General features: G+C 41.5%; 1 protein-coding gene and 1 pseudogene across 1 annotated transcript in view; both read left to right on the top strand.

Moving 5' to 3' along the window:
- Nucleotides 1-4844: 4844 nt before the first annotated feature.
- The window catches only part of CLTRN (collectrin, amino acid transport regulator), a 38001-nt gene continuing 19021 nt past the window's right edge, over nt 4845-23824 (top strand). The window contains exons 1-3 of the mRNA XM_007991116.3: nt 4845-5082; nt 5404-5462; nt 10672-10757. Coding sequence (XP_007989307.1) covers nt 4950-5082; nt 5404-5462; nt 10672-10757 — 278 coding nt within the window. The 5' untranslated portion in view covers nt 4845-4949. The remainder of the gene's footprint in view (nt 5083-5403; nt 5463-10671; nt 10758-23824) is intronic.
- On the top strand, nt 22934-23776 carry LOC140710848 (uncharacterized; annotated as a pseudogene).

Below are 23824 nucleotides of genomic sequence, written 5' to 3' on the forward strand. Positions count from 1 at the left end.
ATGAAACAAAATAACCAGGGTCAATTTTAAAAGAAACATTTGTTATCTCCACCTCTTGCTTTATTGCAGGTGAATGGAGCCTACGTGTGCTCACATATTTATACAAATCTGGTGAACTTAACAAGGGATCTTGCATGAATCAAAAGAACGACACATATGTTTTCTTTTCATGTGATCTCATTCTATTTGCTCCAGAGCGGTAGATCAATAGTTATGTGCTCAGAAAGTGCTTTTCAAGAGTGTTGTGGAGTATAAAAAACACGGAGAAATCAATTTCGTTTTCCCATCTCAGGAGACTCAGTGCCCTTTTGTGTGGCTCATGGCAACAGTAATCTGAACTTTTAAATCTACATGCTCTGAACTCGGAACATTTGGAAGTAAATAGTAACATATTCAGAATGATTGAAACTGCTTTATTTGTCATCATTACCATGGTTACTAATAAATTATGAAGCTCCCATATGTGAAATTGCCGAAATGAGCATTTTATGAAGCAATTTACACATATATGAAGGCTCTGGAAACTTACTACTTAAAATTTGTGCATTAAGACAAGCACTGTATTTGTACAAGACTTTGAAAAGTATAAGAAAATATAGTATGTTGAGAGGCAAGAATCCTAGTATCTAGTTTGGTTTTCCATTTATTTTACTGAGATCTCCATCAAACTATTTAGCAATGAATTTGTTACAGTATGTAACCAATATAAATAAGATTTATGAATCAAAAAACAGAAAGAATTGCAAATTATATCCAAGATCATCATCTTTGATTAAACAAAAAATAGATAATATAATCGAAATGAGAAAATTAATACACGTATTAGAAAACATAAAGAGAACATAGCAACAAAAGTAGATATTTTGTGGGAAATATTCTATAAAGTCCATGAGAATACTAGAAAATCTTAACAGAATATTTTCTTGGAAATTGTGAACAGCCGAAATGGACTCAGAAAGAGGTATAAAACCTGAAATAAATGATCATGTAAGAAGTGAAAAATTTTTGAAGAACTCTTCCTCTAAAACACACATGGTCCAGATTCTTCATCTGTGAACTCTTTATTTCTTATACATTATACGTATTTCTAAACATAGACAGTGTTAGAAATCTTTCTGTATCATTTTCAAGATGGTAAAGGCTAGGGAAAAAAAAAAAAAACCTTCAAGAATCAGCACTTGAAAGGGAACCTACGTGATATTCTTTTAAGAAAATAGGTTTAAAAACCATAGGGGAAAAACCAGGAATTAATTCCAGCAGCATGCTAAAAATAAATTTTTTAAATGTTTTGTCTAAGAATTGAATCAATGTGAGAAATGTATTAATGTAGTACACCAAATGGTAAAAATTTTAATAGTATAAAGGCAGTTGATGAAATGCAACACCAATTACTGAGGAAAATAATTTTTTGTAATTACAAATATAATGCTTTTATCACATGACACATCATTTTTAAAGCCACTTGCCAGATTCCATGGAGTAGCAGCATTCCCATTAGAGTAAAGAAGACGACAATGGTGCATCTTATTCCCATCATTATATTACTTTGTTCTGATAGTGCCACTGCAGTGAGAAAAAACAACATCCCACCAGAACATATAAAGAGATCCAAGGCTAAGGAAGGCACATTCTAACTATGAAAATATATTAGCATTGGTCATCCATTCTGGTAGTAGTATGGATGTTTTCTACTTTTTTTTTTTGCTTCTCTATATTGTCTATACAGAATTTCTATTGCTTTTTTCAATCACTTTTAAAATGAGAAAACAAATATTGAGAAATCATAATGAAATAAGAAGAGATTATCTTCCCTTTTCAGATGAATGGCTTACATTGACTAAAACTCAAGATTTCACTGTCTTCGATTCTAGTTACATAGATGACTAAAAGGTTATGAAGAAATTTGTCACTTTTAAGAAATGCAAGACTAAAGGAAAGCTGAAGCAGACTTCTATGTTTCTACTCTAGCAGCTGAGGTGGGAGGGTTGCTTGAGCCCAGGAGATCGAGGCTGCACTGACCTAAGATGGTGCCACTGCACTCCAGCCTGGGCGTCACAGCAAGATCCTGTCTCTATAAAAACAATAACAAACAACAACAAAACACAGTTAAGTTCAACGAAGACGACAAAGCTGCATAATAGCATGACCCCAGTTTTGTTTTTAAGAAGAAATGTACATATATTTACACACAAAAGAAAGCACAAGGCAGAAAGGTATATTCCAAATATTCAGAAAACATTAACATTGATCATTCGTTGACACTGGTGGAATTACAGGTGATTTCTACTTTTCTCCTTGTGCTTCTTTGTATTTTCTAAAAAGAATTTCTATTGCTCTTTTTAAAAAGATGATGCAACAAACATTGAGAAACCATCATTCACAAGAGATTGTCTTCTCAAATGAATGACTTACACTAAGACTCAGTGTTCTATTGTCTTCAACCCTAGTTACATAGATGACTAAGTAAAAGCCAAAGAAAGCCACTTGATACTTTTATGAAGTGTAAGGCTAAAGGAAAACTGAAGCAGATTTCTTATTTCTCATTTATTTGTTTGTTTTTGAGATGGAGTCTTGCTCTGTTGCCCTGGCTGGAGTGCAGTGGTGCGATCTCGGCTCACTGCATCCTCCGCCTCCCGGGTTCAAGCAGTTCTCTGCCTCAGCCTCCTGAGTAGCTGGGACTACAGGCGCCTGCCACCACGCCCGGCTGATTATTTGTATTTTTAGTAGAGACGGGATTTCACCATTTTGGCCAGGCTGGTCTTGAACTCCTGACCTCATGATCCACCTGCGTTGGCCTCCCAAAGTGCTGGGATTACAGTTGTGAGCCACTGTGCCCGGCCACTGAAGTAGATTTCTATGTCCTTAGCATATCTTTCTTCCTTGATGTAAGTAAAATGCTTTGTTATAATCTCTATGTGTATTGACTTTTCCTTCCCATGATGACTTTATCTAGTTTAACATTTCCCAAGATGACTTCATCTAGTCTAGTTTTATTTTTTTCAGATGTTAGCTAGGTGAGCTCTTCCTTCTGGAAATTTCCACTGCACCTAATACAGTGACATTTCTAGGATGGCTGCACCAAGTTGTGGCTGCCTCTCCTTTTAGTACAGCTTTTCCTGACTCCATGTCCTTGAAACCAAGGTGAAAGAGATGAGAAAAAGCTTCTTCAGCTGGATTTAGCTGACAGACATGGGTCCTTTACAATAAAATACCACCCTTACAAGGAGGGAGAAATGATGTGTTTCTCAAAGTGCTGCAGAAGTCTCATTGTTGATATTTTCCTCATTGTTGCTTTGGAAATTCATGTTTCTATTTAACACCAGTGTCACCCAATCTAATTCTGCCATTCATGATTTTTGAGGAACGGGGTGGAATTTGGGGACTGAATTTATGAAGAGGCAGAACGGTAGAGAGGAAAGCCCTGACATCAACCTCTGGGCGGGGCATTGATTGGCATCTGTGGAATGCCCACCGGGTAAAGATTCTTTTACACTCATTATCTTAATTCTCAGAGCATCTCTGAGATTTTGTTGCAACTTCAGGGTTCTTTTATAACTTTTATTTTAGGTTCAGGGGTACATGTGCAAGTGTGTTATACAGGTAAATTGTGTGTCACATGAGTTTGGTGTACAGATTATTTTGTCACCCAGATAATAAGCATAGTATTCGATAGGTAGTTTTTCGATCCTCTCCCTCCTCCCACCCTCTACCCTCAAGTAGGTCCCTGTGTCTGTCGTTCCCTTCTTTGTGTCCATGTGTACTCAATGTTTAGCTCCCACTTATCAGTGAGACTATGTGGTATTTGGTCAATTCCAGTTTTGACCAATGATGACCAGAGACGCAGAGCAGTTGGGTGTGGTGGAGACAGGGTTCAAGTGTAAGTCAACCCAGCTGGTAAAGTGACACCCATCCCACTCATCCCATTGCTGCCAATGACTTCAACGCTGGAGCCTCAGTTCCCTCCCATGTGAGATGATGATAACAACAATTGTGAAGTGTCTGAGGATTAGAGAAATAACCCAGTGAAGGTACTTCAGAGTGGGTAACTTTTAATTACTGTTGTATTGCTATACTGACCAATGTAGTCAGTAGCCACTTGTGCCTACTTAAATTAAATTAAACAAAAATTCAATTTCTCAGCAACACTAGCTTCATTTCCGGTGCTCAGTGGCCTCCTACCTCTACTAGCTACCATATTGGATAGCACAGATACAGAACATTCCCGTCGACACAGAATGTCACTTGGACAGTGCTGCTGTGTATCATTAACTTTGATTTAATTCAAGTGCCAGACCTCAGGGGTAAACACAATCATTCCCTATGTGTGAATGTGCAGGTACGTGTGCAGTTTTGTTATATAGGTAAATTGTGTGTCACGGGAGTTTGGCGTACAGATTTTGTCATCCAGATAATAAGCATAGTATTCGATAGGTAGTTTTTCGATCCTCTCCCTCCTCCCACCCTCTACCCTCAAGTAGGTAAGAGGAAGCTCTGAAGCTCTCCTGGGATGTTCACCCGCTGTGGTGAGAGTCAGGTGAGGCCCTTCATGGAAGGGCACCCTTTGTTTACCAGAGAGAAAGGAGTCACGTTTGTTTCCTGAATGAAGATAGTCTGTCTATGAACCAGGTATCTCAGCCTCGAAAAGGTGAGAAGTGCATGCCAAGAAAACCTCTAGACAGGACTCAATTCTTCCCATGATGCACCTAACCAGAGAATTGCAGAAGGGGTCGGGGAGGATTCCAACTTTGAGTCAGCAAAGGAGACATTCTTTTGAGGTAGAGTCAGCGTGGGGAAAACCATTAATCTGTTTTCCAAACAAGTTTTCATAAATAACTGACAGGAGATGGGCTGTTTTTATGGAAGTATTAACCCAAATGATGGGTGTTAATCATTAAACCTTTTAGGTGGTGGCTCGCTTGTTTCTCTGATATTCTAATCCGGGTCACAGAATGGCTAAGGCAGATTTAAGTGCAGCGTGGATTTTTTTTTTTCTCACTTTGCCTTGTGTTTTCCACCCTGAAAGAATGTTGTGGCTGCTCTTTTTTCTGGTGACTGCTATTCATGCTGAACTCTGTCAACCAGGTATGTAGCCTTGAAACTTAAAAATAGATGAACAGTTTTCTACATGTTTGACAAGTCGTTGACTGAAAGAACTCTTTATTTTTCTAAATCTGCAGACATGTTGTGGCTTGAAAGTTGGGGTGGTGAGTGTTTAATGAGTTTGAAAGAAAATATTAAACCGTCTAAGATGATTTAGGTTAAACTTCCAGGAGTATTTGGGGCAGTTTAATTGTAGTTCTGTGTTCCATTAGTTTGAGTTGCATTACATATTAGGATTTTTCAGACTCTGTTTTGGCAGATCTTAATCATCATATACTGCTGTTTCTTTTTTCTTTCTGGCAGGTGCAGCAAATGCTTTTAAAGTGAGACTTAGTATCAGAACAGCTCTGGGAAATAAAGCAGTAAGTGGAGCACCTGAGTGTTCTTTTAAAATTTTGTTTGCTAATAACACTGTGCTTTCTCTAATAATGGGCCTGTCTGCATAGTTACCTTAATCTTGAATAAATTATTTCTAAAGACCTCAAATCTGATCTTCTCTTAAAGATAGATTATAGAATAATATGAATTTTTAATAAAGTAGGTTCGCCTAAAGTATTTAATCGGTGGTGTATGCTAGACAATATGTGAAGTTTTGTGCCACACAAAACAACTTAAAAAACCGGCATCTCAACTTGGGATAGTGAAGCCAAGTGGCCTGACTCAGTCGCTCAGGTCTAGACTGGGTCTACTCCTCACCGTTGTGGTCATTTGAATTTTGTTAGCCTCGATTTTGTACTCATTGAAAAGAAGGGATGGTTCTACCCACATAAAGTCTTTCATAGCACAAAAAATTTCCAATTCAAACATGAAGTTTCTTCAATTATTCTCAATTATCAAAGTAACATATGAAATATATGCTTATGAAATAGAAGTTTAAAAACTAGTCATAGGGCCCATGTGGCTATAGGAATGGTGAAGATCATTGAATTAAAAAGACAGTATTGTCTGATTCTAGTTTCAGTTTCCCAGTGTGGTCTGCAAAATTTTTTCCCCAATAGAAGTTGGTATTAAGATGTCTCAGGCTGGAAACAGAAAAAAGAGTGCTAAAGAAACTTAGAGGTATTCTGTTTGCAGGCCAATTCATCAATTTGTTATTTTATTATTTACTCAATGGGTAATGATTGTTGTAACAGCCAGCATTTATTGAGAACTTATCTTACTTTCTAGCTGGGGCTCTTCTAAGCACCTTACTCCTATCAAATCATGTAGCCCTCACAACAATGCTTTGAGGAAGGTAGTAGTACAGGTATTCGTATTCCCACCGAATGGATGGGAAAACTGAGGTTCAAAGAAATTAAGTAACATGCTCAATATTTCAAGTCATCAAGTGGCAGAAGTAAGATTTGAGCCCAGGCAGTCTGAGTGCAGAATACACTGTCTCTACTAGTGTGCATGGTTGGCCATCCCAGTATCCTCTAATAGCAGGTACCATGCTGAATGCTGGGATGTAATGGTGATTAAGGCTTGATTTTACCCTTGTGGAGCTTATAGTAGTAGTAGAATTGGTAATCTATTAAATATTCAGTAAACCAAATGCAAATGTGCAATCTTGACAAGTATTACGGGAAGAATTACAAGGGCACTTCAGCTTTGTCAAGGACCACAATACCTGGCACTTACTGTGACGTCTGAAGCATGAGTTGAAGTGAACCAGGAAATGAAAGAAGGAAAGGCAGAGGGAACAGCATGTGCAAAGGTTTATCACAGGAAGGATCTTGGTGAGAGTAAAGGTTAGAAAGAGGGCAGAAATATCTGGAATTGGGGCAATGAGGAGGAACATGGCAGGTGATGAGCTTAGAGAGAGAGGAGCGGGAAGGCCAAGGAATATGTGGGCTGTGTTAGGGAGTTTCGTTTTGAGATGTAGGGAGTGTTCAAGAGCATCAAATGCTGTTGAAAGGCCAAGCCAGAAAGCAACTGAAAAATGCTGATTGTGTTAGACAACGTGGAGGTCAATGGTGATTTTAGAAAGAGCTCTTTTCATGGGGTGGAGTTGCTGGAAGACAGGTAGTGGGAAGTTAAAAAATAAATGAGTGGTGAACATGTTGAAACAGATGTGTGGACAACTCCTGGGAGAATTTTGGCTGTGAAGGGCAAGAAAGAGACAGCAGTAGGTAGAAGAAAGGAAGACTGAGTAAAGTGGTTTGTTTTTGCTGTTGCTTTAATGGGAAAGTGTTGAGCTTGTTTAAAAGACAATGAACAGACTCCAGTCAGAGTTAAATACACAGAAAGGAGGGGAACTGATATTGTTTAGATCTGAGAAGGGCAGAGGAGAAGCATTCCTAATATAAGTGACGGAAATGGCCACTGATAGGCATAGTTCTGTCTGGCACTTCAGGAGAGGAGGCGGCTAAGACATGTGTCTATGGAGGAAGTGTTGTATCTTGATGTCAGGAGGATGGGAGAGTTGAAATTGATGAGATATATCTATAAATTATGAAGCAAAACCATTTAATGAAAGTGAGGTTTGAGGGAAAACTTTGGAAAAAATGGTAAAAAAAACAAAAAACAAAAAACGTTGACCATCAGTTCTCTCTCTAGAGAGTGGTTTGAAATAGTTATGTGACCCATGAGAAAGAGAACTGGTGGTGAAACCTTAGGGATTACCAGGCAATTTGGGGGTAGGTCATCATGAATTTAGAGTTAAACCAACTAACCTTGTTTTGTAATTTTCTCTAGTTATGCCAATAACTTACCTAAAATGTGGGGTTAGCCATAGTTTGAGTGTTCTTAGATGTGTGCAAAAAGCAAGGTGAGCTGGGGCATTTAAGGTCCTGGCACGTGTTATTGAAATGAGGAACCAAGGAATCTGAACTGGTAGATAAATGTATGCAATTAACTTGTACCACTTGGTCTGTGAAGCCACACGTGGGATATAAAGATGTGTTCAATTTCACATTGAGCACCTATTATGTGTCAAGTATATGCACAACAGGTAGGTAAGCTGCTATGGACATTCTTATATATGTATTTTCCATATGCTTTCTTTTTGGGAATATTTACCCAGGAGTAGATTAATGGATCATAAAGTACACAAATGTTTAGCCTTAGTAACTCTTACCTTATCCTCTCTTAAGTTGTACATTTTCTCATTAGTATATGTGCCCAATTCCTTTTATAAATGGAGGCTGTCTCTTTGAAGTATTTGAATGCCCTAGGAGAAATACACTACATCCAGTGCATAAGCTTTCAATCCTTTCACACTTGCCCAAGATAAGTTGGTTCCACTGGCAGGATACCCAACCCAATCTAGAACTGCATCAGTCCTGTTCTGATCTAAATAGCTTGGAGCTTTGTTCTGTGACCAAAATTGGACTCCTACCCAGCCAGCTTAAGCTCTTGTTTTTGAGACGGACAAATGGAAGAACAGGAGATCAGGTCAAGTTGTTGCCAAGATCTGAAAAGCAACTGAAATTCATGTCCCAGGGAGAGCTGGCTAACATCTTTGTTTTCATTTTCTGCACTGAGCTTATTATTCTCGTTTGTTCTTGAGCAGGCTTATTCCTCGTGTCTGCATTCTGTTAATAAGCCTTCCCTGTCTGAATAGTGTTTCTGCGCTATTTTTAATCAGATCCATTTCTTCTTCATGTTTTATTCATTTATTATTAGGTTAGATCATAGCTACTGTTATTCTGAATAAAATTAATTTTGGAAACAAATACATTATCAAAAACAAAGCTATGCCATGAATCAGTTACTTTTAAACTTTCATAGTATAATATCAAATGAAAAGTTCACATTGAAAGATTGAAGGAGCACTTCAAATAAGACCTAAAGTTGACATTAAAATGCAGTATTTAACATTTGCATGTGAGAAAAGGGATTTTTCCATTTCCATTTTCTGTTGTTGTTGTTGTTGGAGACAGGGTCTCACTCTGTCATCCAGGTTGGAGTGCGGTGGCATGATCTTGGCTCACTGCAACCTCCACTTCCCAGGTTCAAGCAATCTTCCTGCCTTAGCCTCCTGAGTAGCTGGGACCACAGGCACATGCCACCACGCCCGGCTATTTTTTTTTTTTTTTTTTTTGGTAGAGATGGGGTTTCACTATGTTGCCCAGGCTAGTCTTGAGCTCCTGGGCTCAAGTGATCCACCCATCTTGACCTTCCAAAGTGTTACAGGCTCGAGCTCCACTCCTGTCCCCCTTTTCTGTTCTTTATGGTAGCATCTTACAGCAGAGTTACATAAAGTGGTACTGAAGGAGAAAATGGTGAAGTGGAAGAAGCAACTGAAGAAAGTGTAAGGTTCTATGTTACGGAGACCAAGGCAGGAGGATCACTTAAGGCCACACATTTGAGACCAGCCTGGACAACACAGCAAGACCCCATCCTTCCTCCTTTCCAAAAAAAGAATATGTTATGAAAATATTTAGGAGAAAGGAAAAAGTACAGCACAGTCATAAACCTTATCCAGAGAAGGTAACTGAGTAATACATTTTTTGTTGTTGTTATTTAGGAGTCATTTGTTTTTACTTACTATCCTCACTGCCACCAAAGAGGAGAAAGGCAGTAACGGAAAAATATGTTTCCCCATCCCAGAGTGAAACTCCAATCCTGACAATGTCCTTGTGATATACCAACCCCCACCATCACCAAGTTCTTCCCCTCAGCTTTTGCCACTTTCTCCCTTCCTGCTTCTGCTTTAGTTGCTACCTTCCTTCATGGTCCCTAAACAGCTCAGTTTTGTTTTTTTTTTTTTTGCCTCAGGCTTTTTGCATTTGCTGCATTAAGGAGCAGAGTGAGTCAAATATACTATATTAATTTGCTAGGGTTGCCATAACAGAGTAACACAGACTGGGTGCCTTACACAACGGAAATTTATTTTCTCTCAGTTCTGGAAGTGAAGATGTCACAGGGTTGGTTCCTTCTGAGGGCTGTGAGGGAAGGATCTGTTCCAGGCCTCTCTCTTTGGCTTGTATGTAGATGGCCGTCTTCTCTCTGTGTTTTCATATCATCTTCCCTCTGTGTCCAAATTTCCTCTTCTGAGGACACCAATCATAGTGGATTAGGGCCCACTCCAACAACTTCATTTTAACTTAATCACCACTGCAAAGATCCTGTCTCCAAATAGAGTTACATTCTGAGGTATTGTAAGTTAGGACTTCAACATGACATTTTTTTGGTGAGGACAAAATTCAGCCCATAATGTGCACACACATTCGAGTTTCTGGCTAAGAAAATTTTTAAAAAATTGTACTGATGTTAATAAAGGCAACTGGGAGGGAGTTTATGAGGGAAAAGAGAAAGGGAGGAAGGAAATGAAAATGGACTATATATGGCCAGGATGAAATGTCCAAATGCCCTGTTTGTTGACTGGCTACTGATGCTGCAGGTTCTTAGGAAGATAGTGCAACAGCAGATACACCAAACTTAGAATGTCCAAGAAACCCTACCCCAAACATTATGGGGATATAATTTATCATGGTCTCCAGTATCTAATGTATGAGAAAGCGGGGTGTGTGTGTGTATGTGTGTGTGTGTGTAGAGAGAGCGAGAGGGAGGGAGAACCACTGTGGGTACAGTTAGAACCAATGGACCATATTTGCCCCCATACACTTTGTTTTCCTTCTCTTTCAGTATGCCTGGGATACCAGTGAAGAATATCTCTTCAAAGCGATGGTAGCTTTCTCCATGAGAAAAGTTCCCAACAGAGAAGCAACAGAGTAAGCAAATAATGAGAAATCTTAACTGATTATTTACAGTATTATTTGAGATAGTGCATTATTTCAAACCTTGATCTTGAAAATATTAAGCTAATTTTTCGAAGAGATTCACATTTTTACCAAACTTAAAAATAACTTTTATAATCTAACTCATCTTATAGTTTATATCATGTTCCAACAATGCTCTTTGTTTAATAGGTAATATGAAGATAAATATCCCTCAAAATTGCAGGTATATATCCTAAGCTTTCTACAATTCTATTGTGTGTGTGTATATACATATATGTATATATAATTTTTCTTGCAGATAGATACCAAAGAATTTTACTCTTATTTTGAAAATAACCTAAGTGTGTATAAGTTCTTTCCACTCTTGGTATTTATCATAGTACCTTGTTTATTTTCTTAAAAGCACTTAATATGACTTTTAATAATTTTATATTTTTGTCTATTCTTCTGGAGGAATCTTCTCTATGATGTTTCCTTCTTTCTCTATTTGTGGTGAGGGTAACATTCCTGGTCTGTCTCTATTCCCTTCTTCACTCCTCCCCTTGAGAGGTAAATTGACTTATGTGATTGGTGAGCTGCAAGGAGAACCTGGGCATGGATTCCTTTCTCCTTATGAGGTAGCCATCCCCAAATGATAGCAGGCATCTCTCGTACAACTCCCTAGCTAAGTACAGAACCAGGCCCTGCATGCACAGGTACATACACCCTAAGGCTGTACCTGCGGTTTGCAGCTGAGGAGCGTTTAGTAGGTGCCATGTTATTTGGGGGGTTAAATATTGTGTGTATTACTCCAGTACAGGACAATACCTGCCTCAGTTATGCTCTACTTGAGACAATGGAGGTGAATATATTTATTTCAGGATTTTTTTTAAATTAGGAAGAAAATTTGCCCGCTGATTAAAGTCATATCCTCCAAACTAGCCTTTTATTTTGGTCTCCCATCTGTACAATGTTTTGTCTTCATTCTATAATAATTCAAGGCCCAGTATAGATGATTACTATTAATTGGTCTCCCTCACATCCATAATATCTGATGCATGGGATATGAATATAAAGAATGAAACAGAAGAGTGGAGTTTGAGGGAGCAAAATGAACACATACATATTTGTGTATACCCACATGAGTATTTTTAATATATGTATTTTAAATAACATATTAACATGATATAAAAAATGAAAAGAAGGTATATAATAAAACAAAGCCTCGCCCTAAGTTCTACTCCTGTTTTATAGATCTTAAAATTATATATATTGTACTTCATGCCATTAAACTGCAGCATTCTTTCACAACTATTTATAATAACTTTTTTCAATAAAAATAAGGTGATTACATTACAAAAAATTGAACAGAGAAAAAAATAAGAAGAAAAGCCACTGGTTTTCTCACAATGGTAACCCCTTAAATATTCTCTTTATATTTTCTTCTAGCCCTTCTTGTAAGCAAGTTTTTATACATTGCTGTGTTCATGGCACTGTTAGTTCCTTTCAATGATCATGTTTCACCTAGTACATGACTAAGTTAAATTAAGTGTTTCCATTCTTAGAAAATTTTAATTTAAATATATAACATTTCAGATTGATTTTTGGGAGTTTACCTTTAAAATATCTTCCTTCAGAATCTGGAGCATTGTAGGAGTCTGTGAATATCTGATCTAGTTTATTTGAAAGGTTGTTTGACTTACAACTGGGCACTGGGGCTGGGTGCAGTGGCTCACACCTCCAATCCCAAAACTTTGGGAGGCCGAGGCAGGCAGATCACTTGAGCCCAGGAGTTCGAAACCAGCCTGAGCAACATGGGCAACCTGGTGAAACCTCGTCTCTACAAAAAATGCAAAAGTAGCCGGGCATGGTGGCACACACCTATAGTCCCAGCTACTTGGGAGACTGAGATCACTTGAGCCCAGGAGTTTGAGGCTGTGGTGAACTATGATGGTGCCACTGCACTCCAGCCTGGGTGACAGAGTGAGACTCTGTCTCAAAAAAAAAAAAAAAGAAAAGAAAAGAATTGGGTACACTGGATATATATTGGGTTGGTGCAAAACTAATTGTGGTTTTTGCCATTGAAAGTAGTGGCACCTTCAACAAAAGTAGAAGCTTTTGTTGCCAGTGTCAGTTGTAAAAATCAAAACAGCAAAACTAGACTGAGGATCAGTACACATTTTTCTGTAAAGAGTCAGGCAGTATGAGTCCTGGTGATACTGCTATCAAGGGGATGAATTGACAAGCGAGATGTGTTTAAGATGCAATTCAGCTGCTGGCCTGGATTCCACATGCACTGCCATATTGGAAGCTGCACCCCTACATGAAGAGCTATGGGAAAGGGCACCACATAATGCAAGATTGGATTGAAAATAGCTTTGTGGAGAGGCCGCTTCTCTTCAGTGTGGCAGGTGGATGGAAGACACCAGTAGCTTGGCATATGGGTTAAGTTTCAAAGCCGCCTTCCAGAAATCTTTTGGTGCCAATGTGGGCAGACTGAAGGAGTGTGGCAAATATTCCTTTCCAGGATAGCTTCAGGATCCAAGTTTTGGGAACTGACTGTTTATTGTCTCCCCCTGCCCACCATTGTTTATCCACTAATATTGCAGAAAACTGTAAAGTACAAAGAATACACCAAATCACATGAATTAAAAACAAAGATATTCAAGTAATTAACAGAATAATGAATAGTCTCACTTTCATCCCACCTTTTACCCAGGGCGATATCTACAACATCTCTTATATCAAGTTTGATCACCACCAATGATACAAAGCTCATTGTCTCCTGAGCATGCCTCTTCCTATTTGGAAACATACAATTGGCATATACTTACAGTAGAAGCTTGCTTGGCTATGAAAAAGGAAGTGATGTCTTGTTGGAGAGCTGATCTGGTCCAGTTACCATTACCGCAGGCAGGCAGTGGAAGAGAAGCCAGGGATTCCCTAAGAGGATCGGAGAGGATTAGGGTGTGGGCTTGCAGAGAGGGCTGTGACATTTCCACTCCCTTAGGACTTGAACAGGGCTGGGAATGGGTTCCTGTGCAGATTCCCCAGTGCAGCCAGCCAGGGTGTTGACAAGTGAGTTCATGCTGATGAGTTGGTCCCCATTCCTTACGAGTGATGATGTGTTTGGAGTGATATTCTTGTTTGCATCCCTGCCTACCTCAAGTCAGGTAGAGAAGTGCTCATAGAGGATACAGTTGTCTTTAAGAAGGGAGACTGGCATATTATTTTCTGGAGGGATGCTCCCCAACTTACAGACATTCTCAGGACCCCCTCAAGTTGCCACTACAGTAGTAGTAGCTGGAGTTTTAGAGAATATGATGGTGTCCCTAGCAACTGAGAGTGTCCCTGGAACAGAAACTGGTGGCTACCTCTTAGCCGGAGAAGTCTCATGGTGGAAGGCTGGCTCGAGCGCCTGTAACTGGGGAGAGAAAGAGAGCAGTTTTCTGAGCAGTCTGTACTTGAATATATTCCTGGGGCCAAGCAGGGGCTTTGGAAGGGAACAGGATAGAGTCACTGCCTATTGGGCCCATGTCCTTAAGTGAGACAGGGCAAGGCAAGGCAGCAGAGTGAGGCTGGAGGCGTACACCCCTGGAGGCAGAGCTGAGATGGGGTGGAGGAAGTCGGTCAGAGCATGTCACCCATGTTAGGGGAAGGTGCAGTGCAGAGGTCCCGAGAGGGGCCCCCGAAGGCTCCACAGGAGCATTCTGAGTGGAGAGCATCTGGACACCCACCACCACAGAGGACCCCTCACAGCAGGGGGAACCACAAGGGCCCTGGTCCAGGAAGAAGAATTTGGCCTTTCCTTATCTATCTCATGCCCCCATCATCTTGCTTTCCTGTCCCTAAGCGAGGAGAATGAAGCATGGGGGAGGGGGACACAGGCAGGGAGGGAGTGGAGCCCGGAGGAAATGACGGGAGCCCGCCACTCAGGTCCCTGCTCTGGCCAGAACTTCTTGAAGGAGAGCAGCTGTAGGTGAGAGGCAGGAAGGCAGCTTTGGTTAGACTGGCCTGGATGCCTTAGTAGCCGGAAGTGACAGGAAAGCCACACCATCTGCCCCAGATGCTGTCAAGAGGCGAGGGAGAAGGAGCTGACAGAGTGCCCAAAAGGAACAGTGTGAGCAACATCAACCTCTTCCTTCACTGCTGTCCACGAGGTCAGCCCATGGAACTATGTTGCTGTGGCTGGAGCCACAGGATCAAGTGACCTCTGCTGAAAGCCTGCTATGTGCTGGGCACTAAGATTTGAATGAGGGCTAAGACCAGGTCCCACACTGCACCAGGCCCACACCCAAGAACCTAGCCCTGGTAGACATTGTAGAAAGATAGAGCAAATGTGACAGCAACAATACAACTCTTTCCAAATCATCATTCACAGTTTCTGATATTAAATGCTTTTTTTTGCTATTGCTGTATTTATTTTAGAAGCAGAATGGGAGATAGATGGAAAAATGAAGTTAAGAGAAAGCTCTGGTTTCATTAGTTGAGGTTACTTGAGGTTTTCCTGAAACTTGGATTGAAGATGGCAACCAAGTGTTTTCAACTGTTTACAATATGATTTAGACCAGATTTACTAAAACAGTTTCACAGGAATTTTAAAATGTTGAAAGGAATTTCTAAGGAAGCTATAATCTAATCCAAGGTTTAGTCTAATTCCCAGGTCAACTGGAAAGTTAATATGCCTAGTTTACTCAAACATCAACTTTTAGGTAATTTATCATTTTTAGCAAGAAAGGTAAAGTCTAACTCAGGCAAGGCTTTCTCTTTCTGAGTTAAATGGTGTAGGACATGTAATGGATTTCTCCTTCTGCCTAATTATTCAAGGATAAGTCTTGTGATCTAAAAAGGAACAACGTGCTGTTGTATCCACGGTAAGGGGATTAACGGTCTTGTGCTTGTAAAACAGCAGCCCAGCACCTATTTAGTCCTTTTGATTTCCAGAAACAAGAGCCAGATTCTTACCACTCTTTGGAAGCAATTGGCCCTGTCTGGCGCCATTGATGAAAAATGGCAGTGGAGCCAATTCTTAGAGAAACCTTCAGACCAGGGCTTTCCACACTTGAGGAAAAAGAGTAAATATTTTTACCTCTTTTTCATGATTTGCTGAAAGAAGTCACTTATGTATGAATTAATATAATTTCTTGGTAACAAAAATTGGTCAAAATGATTATTAAAGTGAATTCAAATAATTCCACCAGCCCACTGGCTGCTCTGAAAAGCCATATTTGCATTGTTTCTGGGTTTGACTTCCAACTTGCTGCAGCCACACCCGCGCTTCTCGGACTCTGCATTATTGCCAGTCCCCAAACTCGGTTTCTTTTTAGTCCACTGCATTGGTCACTGGTGTGCCCCACCATATTAGATGCAACTGTGGACACCAGCTCCAAGATCATCACCAAGATCTTAAAAGAGAAGAAAGAAGTTGTGGAGGAGGCAGAGGAGGGAAGAGATGGTCCCGGTAATGGGAACGCTAATGAGGAAAATGGGAAGCAGGAGGCTGACAGTGAGGTAGAAGGATAGGAAGAATATGGGGAGGAAAAGGAGGAGGAAGAAGGTGATGGTGAGGAACAGGATGAAGATGAAGATGAGGCAGCTGAGGCTGCTATGGGAAAATGGGCAGTTGAAGATGCTGAGGATGACAACGTTGATACCAAGAAGCAGAAGACTGATGAAGATGACTAGACTGCAAAAAAGGAAAAGTTAAAAAAAAAAAAAAGAAAAAGAGAAAAGGCCACCGTCATCCATTCACCCTGTCTCAGAATCTAAGTGAAGTCATCTTTAAGTAGAGAGGCCTGCCGGGCAACGCCACCTTCAGGTGACAAGCATTCTTCAGCACCCAACCCAAACCACAAGAATTTGCAACAGGGGAGGCAAAAAAAGAACCCAAACTTCCAAAGCCCAGCTTTTTTCCTTAAAAGTACTTCAAGATAAAAATTTGTTCCTATTTTTTATTTACACTGTTTATTTATTTATTTATTCATTTTGAGATGCAGTCTCACTCTGTCACCCAGGGTGGAGTGCAGTGGCGCTATCTTGGCTCACTGCAACCTCCACCTCCTCGGTTAAAGCAATTCTCCCGCCTCAGCCTCCCAAGTAGCAAGGATTACAGGCGCCTGCCACAACGCCTGGCTAATTTTTGTATTTTTAGTAGAGACGGGGTTTCACCATGTTGGCCAGGCTGTCTCGAACTCCTGACCTCAGGTGATCTGCCTGCCTCAGCCTCGAGAGTCCTGGGATTACAGGCATGAGCCACTGCGCCTGACAATACTTTTCATTTTCATTGTATATTTTTGTACATATTGTTAGGGGTCAGCCATTTTTAATGCTCTCAAATGATCAAACCAGCCGTCAGAGCTTTCTCCGTCTTACTTCTGACTTTACTTGTGGTGTGACCATGTTCATGATACGGTTCAAAATAAAAACAAACATTGAAGAAAAGCAAAACAACAACAACAAATCTTATTCCGAGTGTTCCAGTATCTTTTTTTATGTATGAACTTAGTGGTACTATAAGTTTGTATGAGATGGTTAAAAAGGCCAAAGGTAAAAGGTTTCTCACTCCCCTCCCTGCCTTTTTTTTTTTTTTTTGTCTGTGAAGTTGCTGTTTATTTTTTTGGCCTCTTTGATGTATGTGTGAAACAATATGATGAACAATAAATTGGAATTTTGTTTCACTGAGTTGCTCTAACAACAACAAAAAATAATTCCATTGGACTCATTCATATTTAAAATCTTGAAAATGTAGGATTTTTATTGTGTTGTGCTAATGGCATTTCAGTTTATTTATGACATCAAAACATGCTTTAAAAAGACATGTTTAGCTCAAGAAATGCTTGTTGGTCGATCAACTTTTCATTCGGTACAAATCTTGGAGGACATTCAATGTAGTCACATTTGGAAGAAAGGCCATGGAGAAGTCACATTAGTTGCACATAATCTATAATTGGAAGAAATTTGTGTCCTTTGGTTCCTTAATACATAAATTACAGAACCATGTGCAGTCATTCTTCATGTTACTTCCTTTTTAGCACCAACTTTCTGCCCTCACATTTACAGTTCTTCTTGGCTACTTCCACCTACAGTATATTCAGGATTCTTCTTTTACCAGAGAGTTCTGTGTGCTATTTTGTTGTCTGAGTATTTGTAGGTGAGTAGACAAAGTTTTGGGAAAGTAACCTCCTTCCTTCCCTGCCTCTCTTTTCTGTTATTACAGCCCTGGACCAATTTATTTCCTCAGTTTGTCTCTCTAGGAATGATGTCAGAAGCACTGAGATGTTAACCTTTTGTCATCCATCCGTTTTTCTCCCCAATCGCTTACTGAATGGTCCATGTGGGCCAAGCTTCAGGAATGCAGGGGCTTACAGCACAGGACAGACTTGGGCCTCATGTCCTCATGTCCGAGGGCACAGAGAAATCTGCTGTAAATGGACAAAATATTTGATAGTCTCCCTAGTGACCCTGCAACTGATCAAATTAAAACAGGTGCTCTTTGCTTGGAGATCATGAAGCTCAAATCAGGGCAGAGATTAGAGACCCTCCTGACAAAGAATGCAGACAAGCCATGTGAAATCTAGAAGTTCTTTGTCCTCCCCATGTCCTGGGTCTGTTCTCACACACGGCATGGAACTATGTGCAAATTCTGCCACCGTGGGGGTTACTGGCTTCCACTTTGGTATTTAATACTCTGGTGGGCTCAAGACTCCGGTCTTGGTTTTCAGAAGTCTTAGCATCACTAAATTCCTGCATGGGATGGGGCACGGAATCTAAATGCCGCTGTAGTAGGAACTCTTTTCCTAACCATATCCCTAACCATATTGGCGAATCAAGGTTAGCTCTTAGTAAATAGTTGTGAGTGAATGAAGCATGTTTAACATCCTGGCTCTTAAACCAGCGGCCTGTCTATTGAGGTGCAGTAGACACAAGAAAACCGTGCCCCCCATCCCCCCAATTTCTTTCTCTTTTTCACCTCAGTCCCACAGGAGGATGTTCCCATGGTGGACTTGGCACACAATGGCCAGAGTAGAAGCAGTTCCCTGTTGCTTGGGTGTTAGCTTTTGTTGGACCTCGGTTTCTTACTCTTGGGGAGGCCAAGACATCAGTTAGTTTCTGAAAGCATCATCCGAGCAAGTAGGAAGCGCCAGCCCAGAGTGTGTCTCCATCTTCATATACAGCCTTTGCTGCCTTCAGAGCAGGGCTAGGCTTTCCCCTGGTCCCCTTCCCACAACATTGCTACTGTGGGAAGTGGGCTTATTAATTCCTAGTTCAACTGCCTGTATGTGAACAAAATCTAAACACATCTGTAGAGTTATATATCTGTTGGTGACATTTGTTGAACATTAGGTTACCTTTTTGTTTGCTTAGAATCCTAAGAGGAGTTACATATTTGGGCAGAACCATCATGTACGAAGGACACAACATTCTCCTGTTGAAGAAGACTACAAACAGCCAAAACTATTTACCTTTTCTCTTTATATCAATCTTAGAGAAATGACGCTTAAGACACTAGTACGAGGGAAGTAATCATAATGAATAATTTTACATCTGAATGTATAACAGAAAGAACTTTTTAAAATTTCACGTAACTATTAATACCATCCTTTTGCTGGTGGGTACCAGTATCTTGCATTTGAATACAGCTTTCTTAATTTCAAAAAAAATTTTTAAATCTGTTATCTCCTTACCAGTGAAGCTAGTCAAGAGCATTAAAACGTTGCCTAGTTTTAATTTTTCTTGTAGATACTTTTACTGTGCCCAGGCAACTTTTAAAATAACTGCTTTGCTCTTATATATATGTATATATCTGTGTATTTAATTTTAAAAAAAGATTTACAAATAGTTACAAAGTTAATACAGAGAGGCCCTATGTACCAGTGGTTCTCAACACTTGGTGGGGGGATTCCCCCCAATTGCTCCAAAGGATATCTGGCAATTTCTGGAGACATTTTGGTTTTCACAATTGGATATGCTACTGGCATCTAGTATATAGAGGCTAGGGATGCTGCTATATATCATACAAAACCATAGACAGTCCCTGACAACCTAGAATTATCCAGGCTAAAATGTTAATAGTGCTTGGGTTGAGAAACCCTGCTCTAACCCCATTTCCCTGATGATACCATGTTAAATAGCCACGGTAGATTTATCCCAACAAAGAAATTCACGTTGGTTCAATTTTTCAACTAATGTCCTTTTTCTATTTCAGAATCTTTTTCTCCTTAGTTTGATCCACTCTGTGACACTTTCTCTGTCTTTCTTTGTTTTCATGACCTTGAAACTTTTGAAGAGATTTAGAAGTGTTTCTTACTTGGTACTGACCCTCCCCGCCCCGCCACCCATGGAGTATAAGGAAATGGGATCTGTTTGGGGGTTATATCTATGACTGTAGAGTGCTGTGGCATTTAAAGGGTGGGGAAGAGAGATAATCAGTGTGGCACATGGCTCAAGACAGTTCCCCATAACATTCCCACCCAAAATGCCAACAGCACACCCCCGTCGACACACTAAGAACTTAAGCCTTTCCTAGTAACTCATAGACAGTGAAATGATTGTTTCAAGACCACCATTTGGCAGGTAGTAAATTTCAAAATAAAAGCTTTGTTTTTAGAGTTTCAGTCCAGGAACTTTTTCTGTCTAACAATAACTGTCTCCATTGAAAATGTAAGGTTTAATATTTTCAGCAAAAATGTTAATCTTTTGGAAATCTTCATTTCTAAGTAGATAAAATATTTTCATTTTATTTGCTGAGGGTAATGTATTAAAGTATGAGTTGCCACCCATTGGAAACTTGAATAAATTTAAAGAACTTAAATTCATGGTATAGTTCCATAGTGATGGGGACAGAGGAAAGTATTTGGGGCCATAGTTGTGTTGATGGAGTTGTACGCCCTCCCTTTTTTTTTAATTTATAGTACTTACTCCACACCTCCACAGTGTATGCATTTATTTATTTGTTTATCTTTTGTCTCCACCTCCTTAGCAAGCTCCATAAGATAAAGGACTTTGTTTACAGCTGTATTCTATGGCTCTCTAATGGGGAATACCATGAAATTCATGTTTGAACAATATTTAAAGAGGCTTCATATGGAAAGAATAATACAGACAAAGTAACCAAATGACTCTTTACCTGATTTCAACCTTTTATGCCTGAAATTCTATTTGGTATTTAATTTATATAAATGTTATGTACTATGCATAATATTTTACCTCTTATCTTTTTCACTTGATGGTGTATTTTTGAAATTTATTCTTTTTTTTTTTTGAGATGGAGTCTTGTTCTGTTGCCCCGGCTCCAGTGCAGTGGCACGGTCTCAGCTCATTGCAACCTCCACCTCCTGGGTTCAAGCGATGCTCTTGCCTTAGCCTCCTGAGTAGCTGGGATTACAGGTGTGCGTCACCATGCCTAGCTAATTTTTGCATTTTTCGTAGAGATGGGGTTTCACCATGCTGGCCAGACTGGTCTCAAACTCCTGACCTCGTGATCCGCCCCCTCAGCCTCCCAAAGTGCTGGGATTACAGGCCTGAGCCACCGTGCAAGGCTGAGATTTATTCTTTTATTTAAAAAAATATGTAGCTCTAGCTCAGTGGTTGCCACCAGGGGGTGATTTTGTCCTTCAGGGGATATTTGGGAATACCTGTAGCCATTTTGGATTGTCACTACTGGAGGTAGTTCTGATACCTGGTAGACAGAGCTCAGATTTGCTGCTAAACAACCTGGAAAGCAGAGTATCCTCACAACATAAAATTATCTGGCATGATCGTGCTGATGTTGAGAAACCCTGGGCTATTTCTTTCCTTTAATCTGTGGAACAGTATTCCCTCGACAGCATATACTATATTTACTTTATTCCCGTACTGATGAACATTTGGGTTGTTTCAATTCTCTGCTATGATGACGAGTGCGGCAAAGAACATCCTCACCAGTGTCTGTGTGTGTGTGCCACAGGGTTTCTGGTAGCTGCATTTTCTGATCTAGGAATCACTTCCAAATGCCATTCCAGAGTGGCTGGACTCCTTGCTTCTACAGCGTCACCTGGGATTCCAATTCCATGCGTCTTTACCAGCCCTTGGTATTATTTAACTTTTAAATTGTTGCCAGTTTGAAAAGTTTAAAATAGTAGCTCATTTGTAACAATTTTGCATTTCCTGATTGCTGGTAAGACCAGACCACAGGAATCATTCACACCCCAAGCATTCTAGAAAACTGGTGAAAATGTTTTCTGTCCAGCATGCGCCACTTCATTTGGTTTGTCCCTGCGTCTTTGATATGTATTACAAAACCGCACATTTTGGGGGACTAGGCTTGCCTGTTTCTGCCACTAGAGGTCACTGATCCTCAGTGGTTCTCCACCAGTATGACTTCTGACCTCTCTATCCTCCCAGGGAGTATTTGGCAACGCCTGGAGCCACTGTTGATAGTCAGGACTGTGAGTGTGCTGCTGGCACCTAGAGGTGAGAGGCCAGGCATGTTGCTAAGGCCCTGGAATGCACAGGACAGCGTACCCCGCCCCCCTTCCCCCACCAACAAGAACCATCTGGCCCAAATAATAGTGCCAAGCTGGAGAAACCATGGTGTCGTCTTTGAAAGAAAGCATATGACAAACTCTATAATAAAGACACCTATTATTAACAATAACAAATATTTTATTGCAGAAACTGGCGAAACTGGAGAGAAGCATGCCTTCTGTCCCCAGGGAGAGGGCAGGGGCGAATGGGCAAGGAAAAGGGAAGGGTTTTAAGGGAGAGGAGAGGTGGGCCTGGGGCTCGCTGAGTGGTCAGCTGGAGCGGTGGAAAGTGCCCTGGTGGGGCCAGTGGCTGGTGTGGGGGTGGAACCACAGTCAGTAGGGTGAAGGCGCTGAGGGCTGGAGGCTCAGGAGGTGGTGGCAGGGGCCTGACTCTTGGAGCTGGGCAGCAGGCTGGGTGTGCTCAGAGGCTCATGGCCGCCCTGGCGAACCTCCTTCCAGGCGCAGGCAAGCCTGAGGCGTCAGGGCAGTGCTGCCCGCAGGCCCAGCGCTCCTGCGGTGACTCGGCGACCGGGCACCTGGCAGCCGCACATCCTGCAGCATGGCAGGCGGCCGCCAGGGAGGATTGAGACAACGCTGCCTGGGAGTGGGGGCCTCTGCTCAGCGGCCTAGACCTGGGCACCAAGGAATGGGCCACTCCGTTTCTCATCACAGGCTTGAAGGCAGATGGCCTGGGCGTCGGGCTCCCTCTGCGCTCCAGCGGGGTGATGTTCACAGTCACCAGGCTGTGGACAGGCTGGGGGAGTGGTGGGCGGTCCAAAGCCACCGCTTCACGTAAGCCATGCGAGCCTCGGAGAAACCAGGCCTGATGTTGCTCAGCAGCGGCGACCTGTTGGGAAAGCACCTCCAGGCCTGGGGGACCATCTCCGGAGGTGGATGGGGGCGGGGACCATCTCTCTCCAGATGCGGATGGATGCGGGGGTAGTCCCAGCTGGGAGGAGCGGTGGGGAGGGGCCGGGTGCGGACCCACTGCTTCCCTTGGAAGTAGGTGACCTTGCAGTTCTCCTGGTCGTGGGGGCTGAGGAAGGGCGCGGCTTTCTGGCCCAGAGCCAGCCCAGGAAGCGGCTCAGGTAGCTGCCCATGAGAGCAGGGCAGTGGGTGGGGCCTTTCAGTAGACACTGGGGTGCCAGAAGTTTCCGGAATCTGCGGTCAGGGTCTGAGATCAAATGTCAGTGCTCAGTGACCAGCGACCCTTGGCCTCAAAATGTCGGAAAGTGCACGAGGCGCCGTGTGCTGGGTATGGTCTGGCCAGCAAGTGTCGCATGGGGCAGGAGGCCACGGCCAGGCCAGAGCTTTGCGGCGCGCAGCTGCAGAACGGGCGGGTGGTGCCCCATGCTGTCTGGCCGACCAAGGAGGTTCAAGCCTCAATCCTTCCCACTCACTAAGTGTCCCAGACACTTAGCTCTGGGCAAAGGGGCCTGGCAGCTACCTCTACTTTTGTACCTGACCTTTAAAGGCAGAACACAGAAGAATTTCTGCCAGGTCCTGAAAACCAGAGATACCTGTTGACAGAAGGGTGCTCTCTTTGATCAGTGTGAAAATGATCACAATACACAT

Source organism: Chlorocebus sabaeus, chromosome X, assembly GCF_047675955.1.
Source record: "Chlorocebus sabaeus isolate Y175 chromosome X, mChlSab1.0.hap1, whole genome shotgun sequence".
Lineage (NCBI taxonomy): Eukaryota > Metazoa > Chordata > Mammalia > Primates > Cercopithecidae > Chlorocebus > Chlorocebus sabaeus.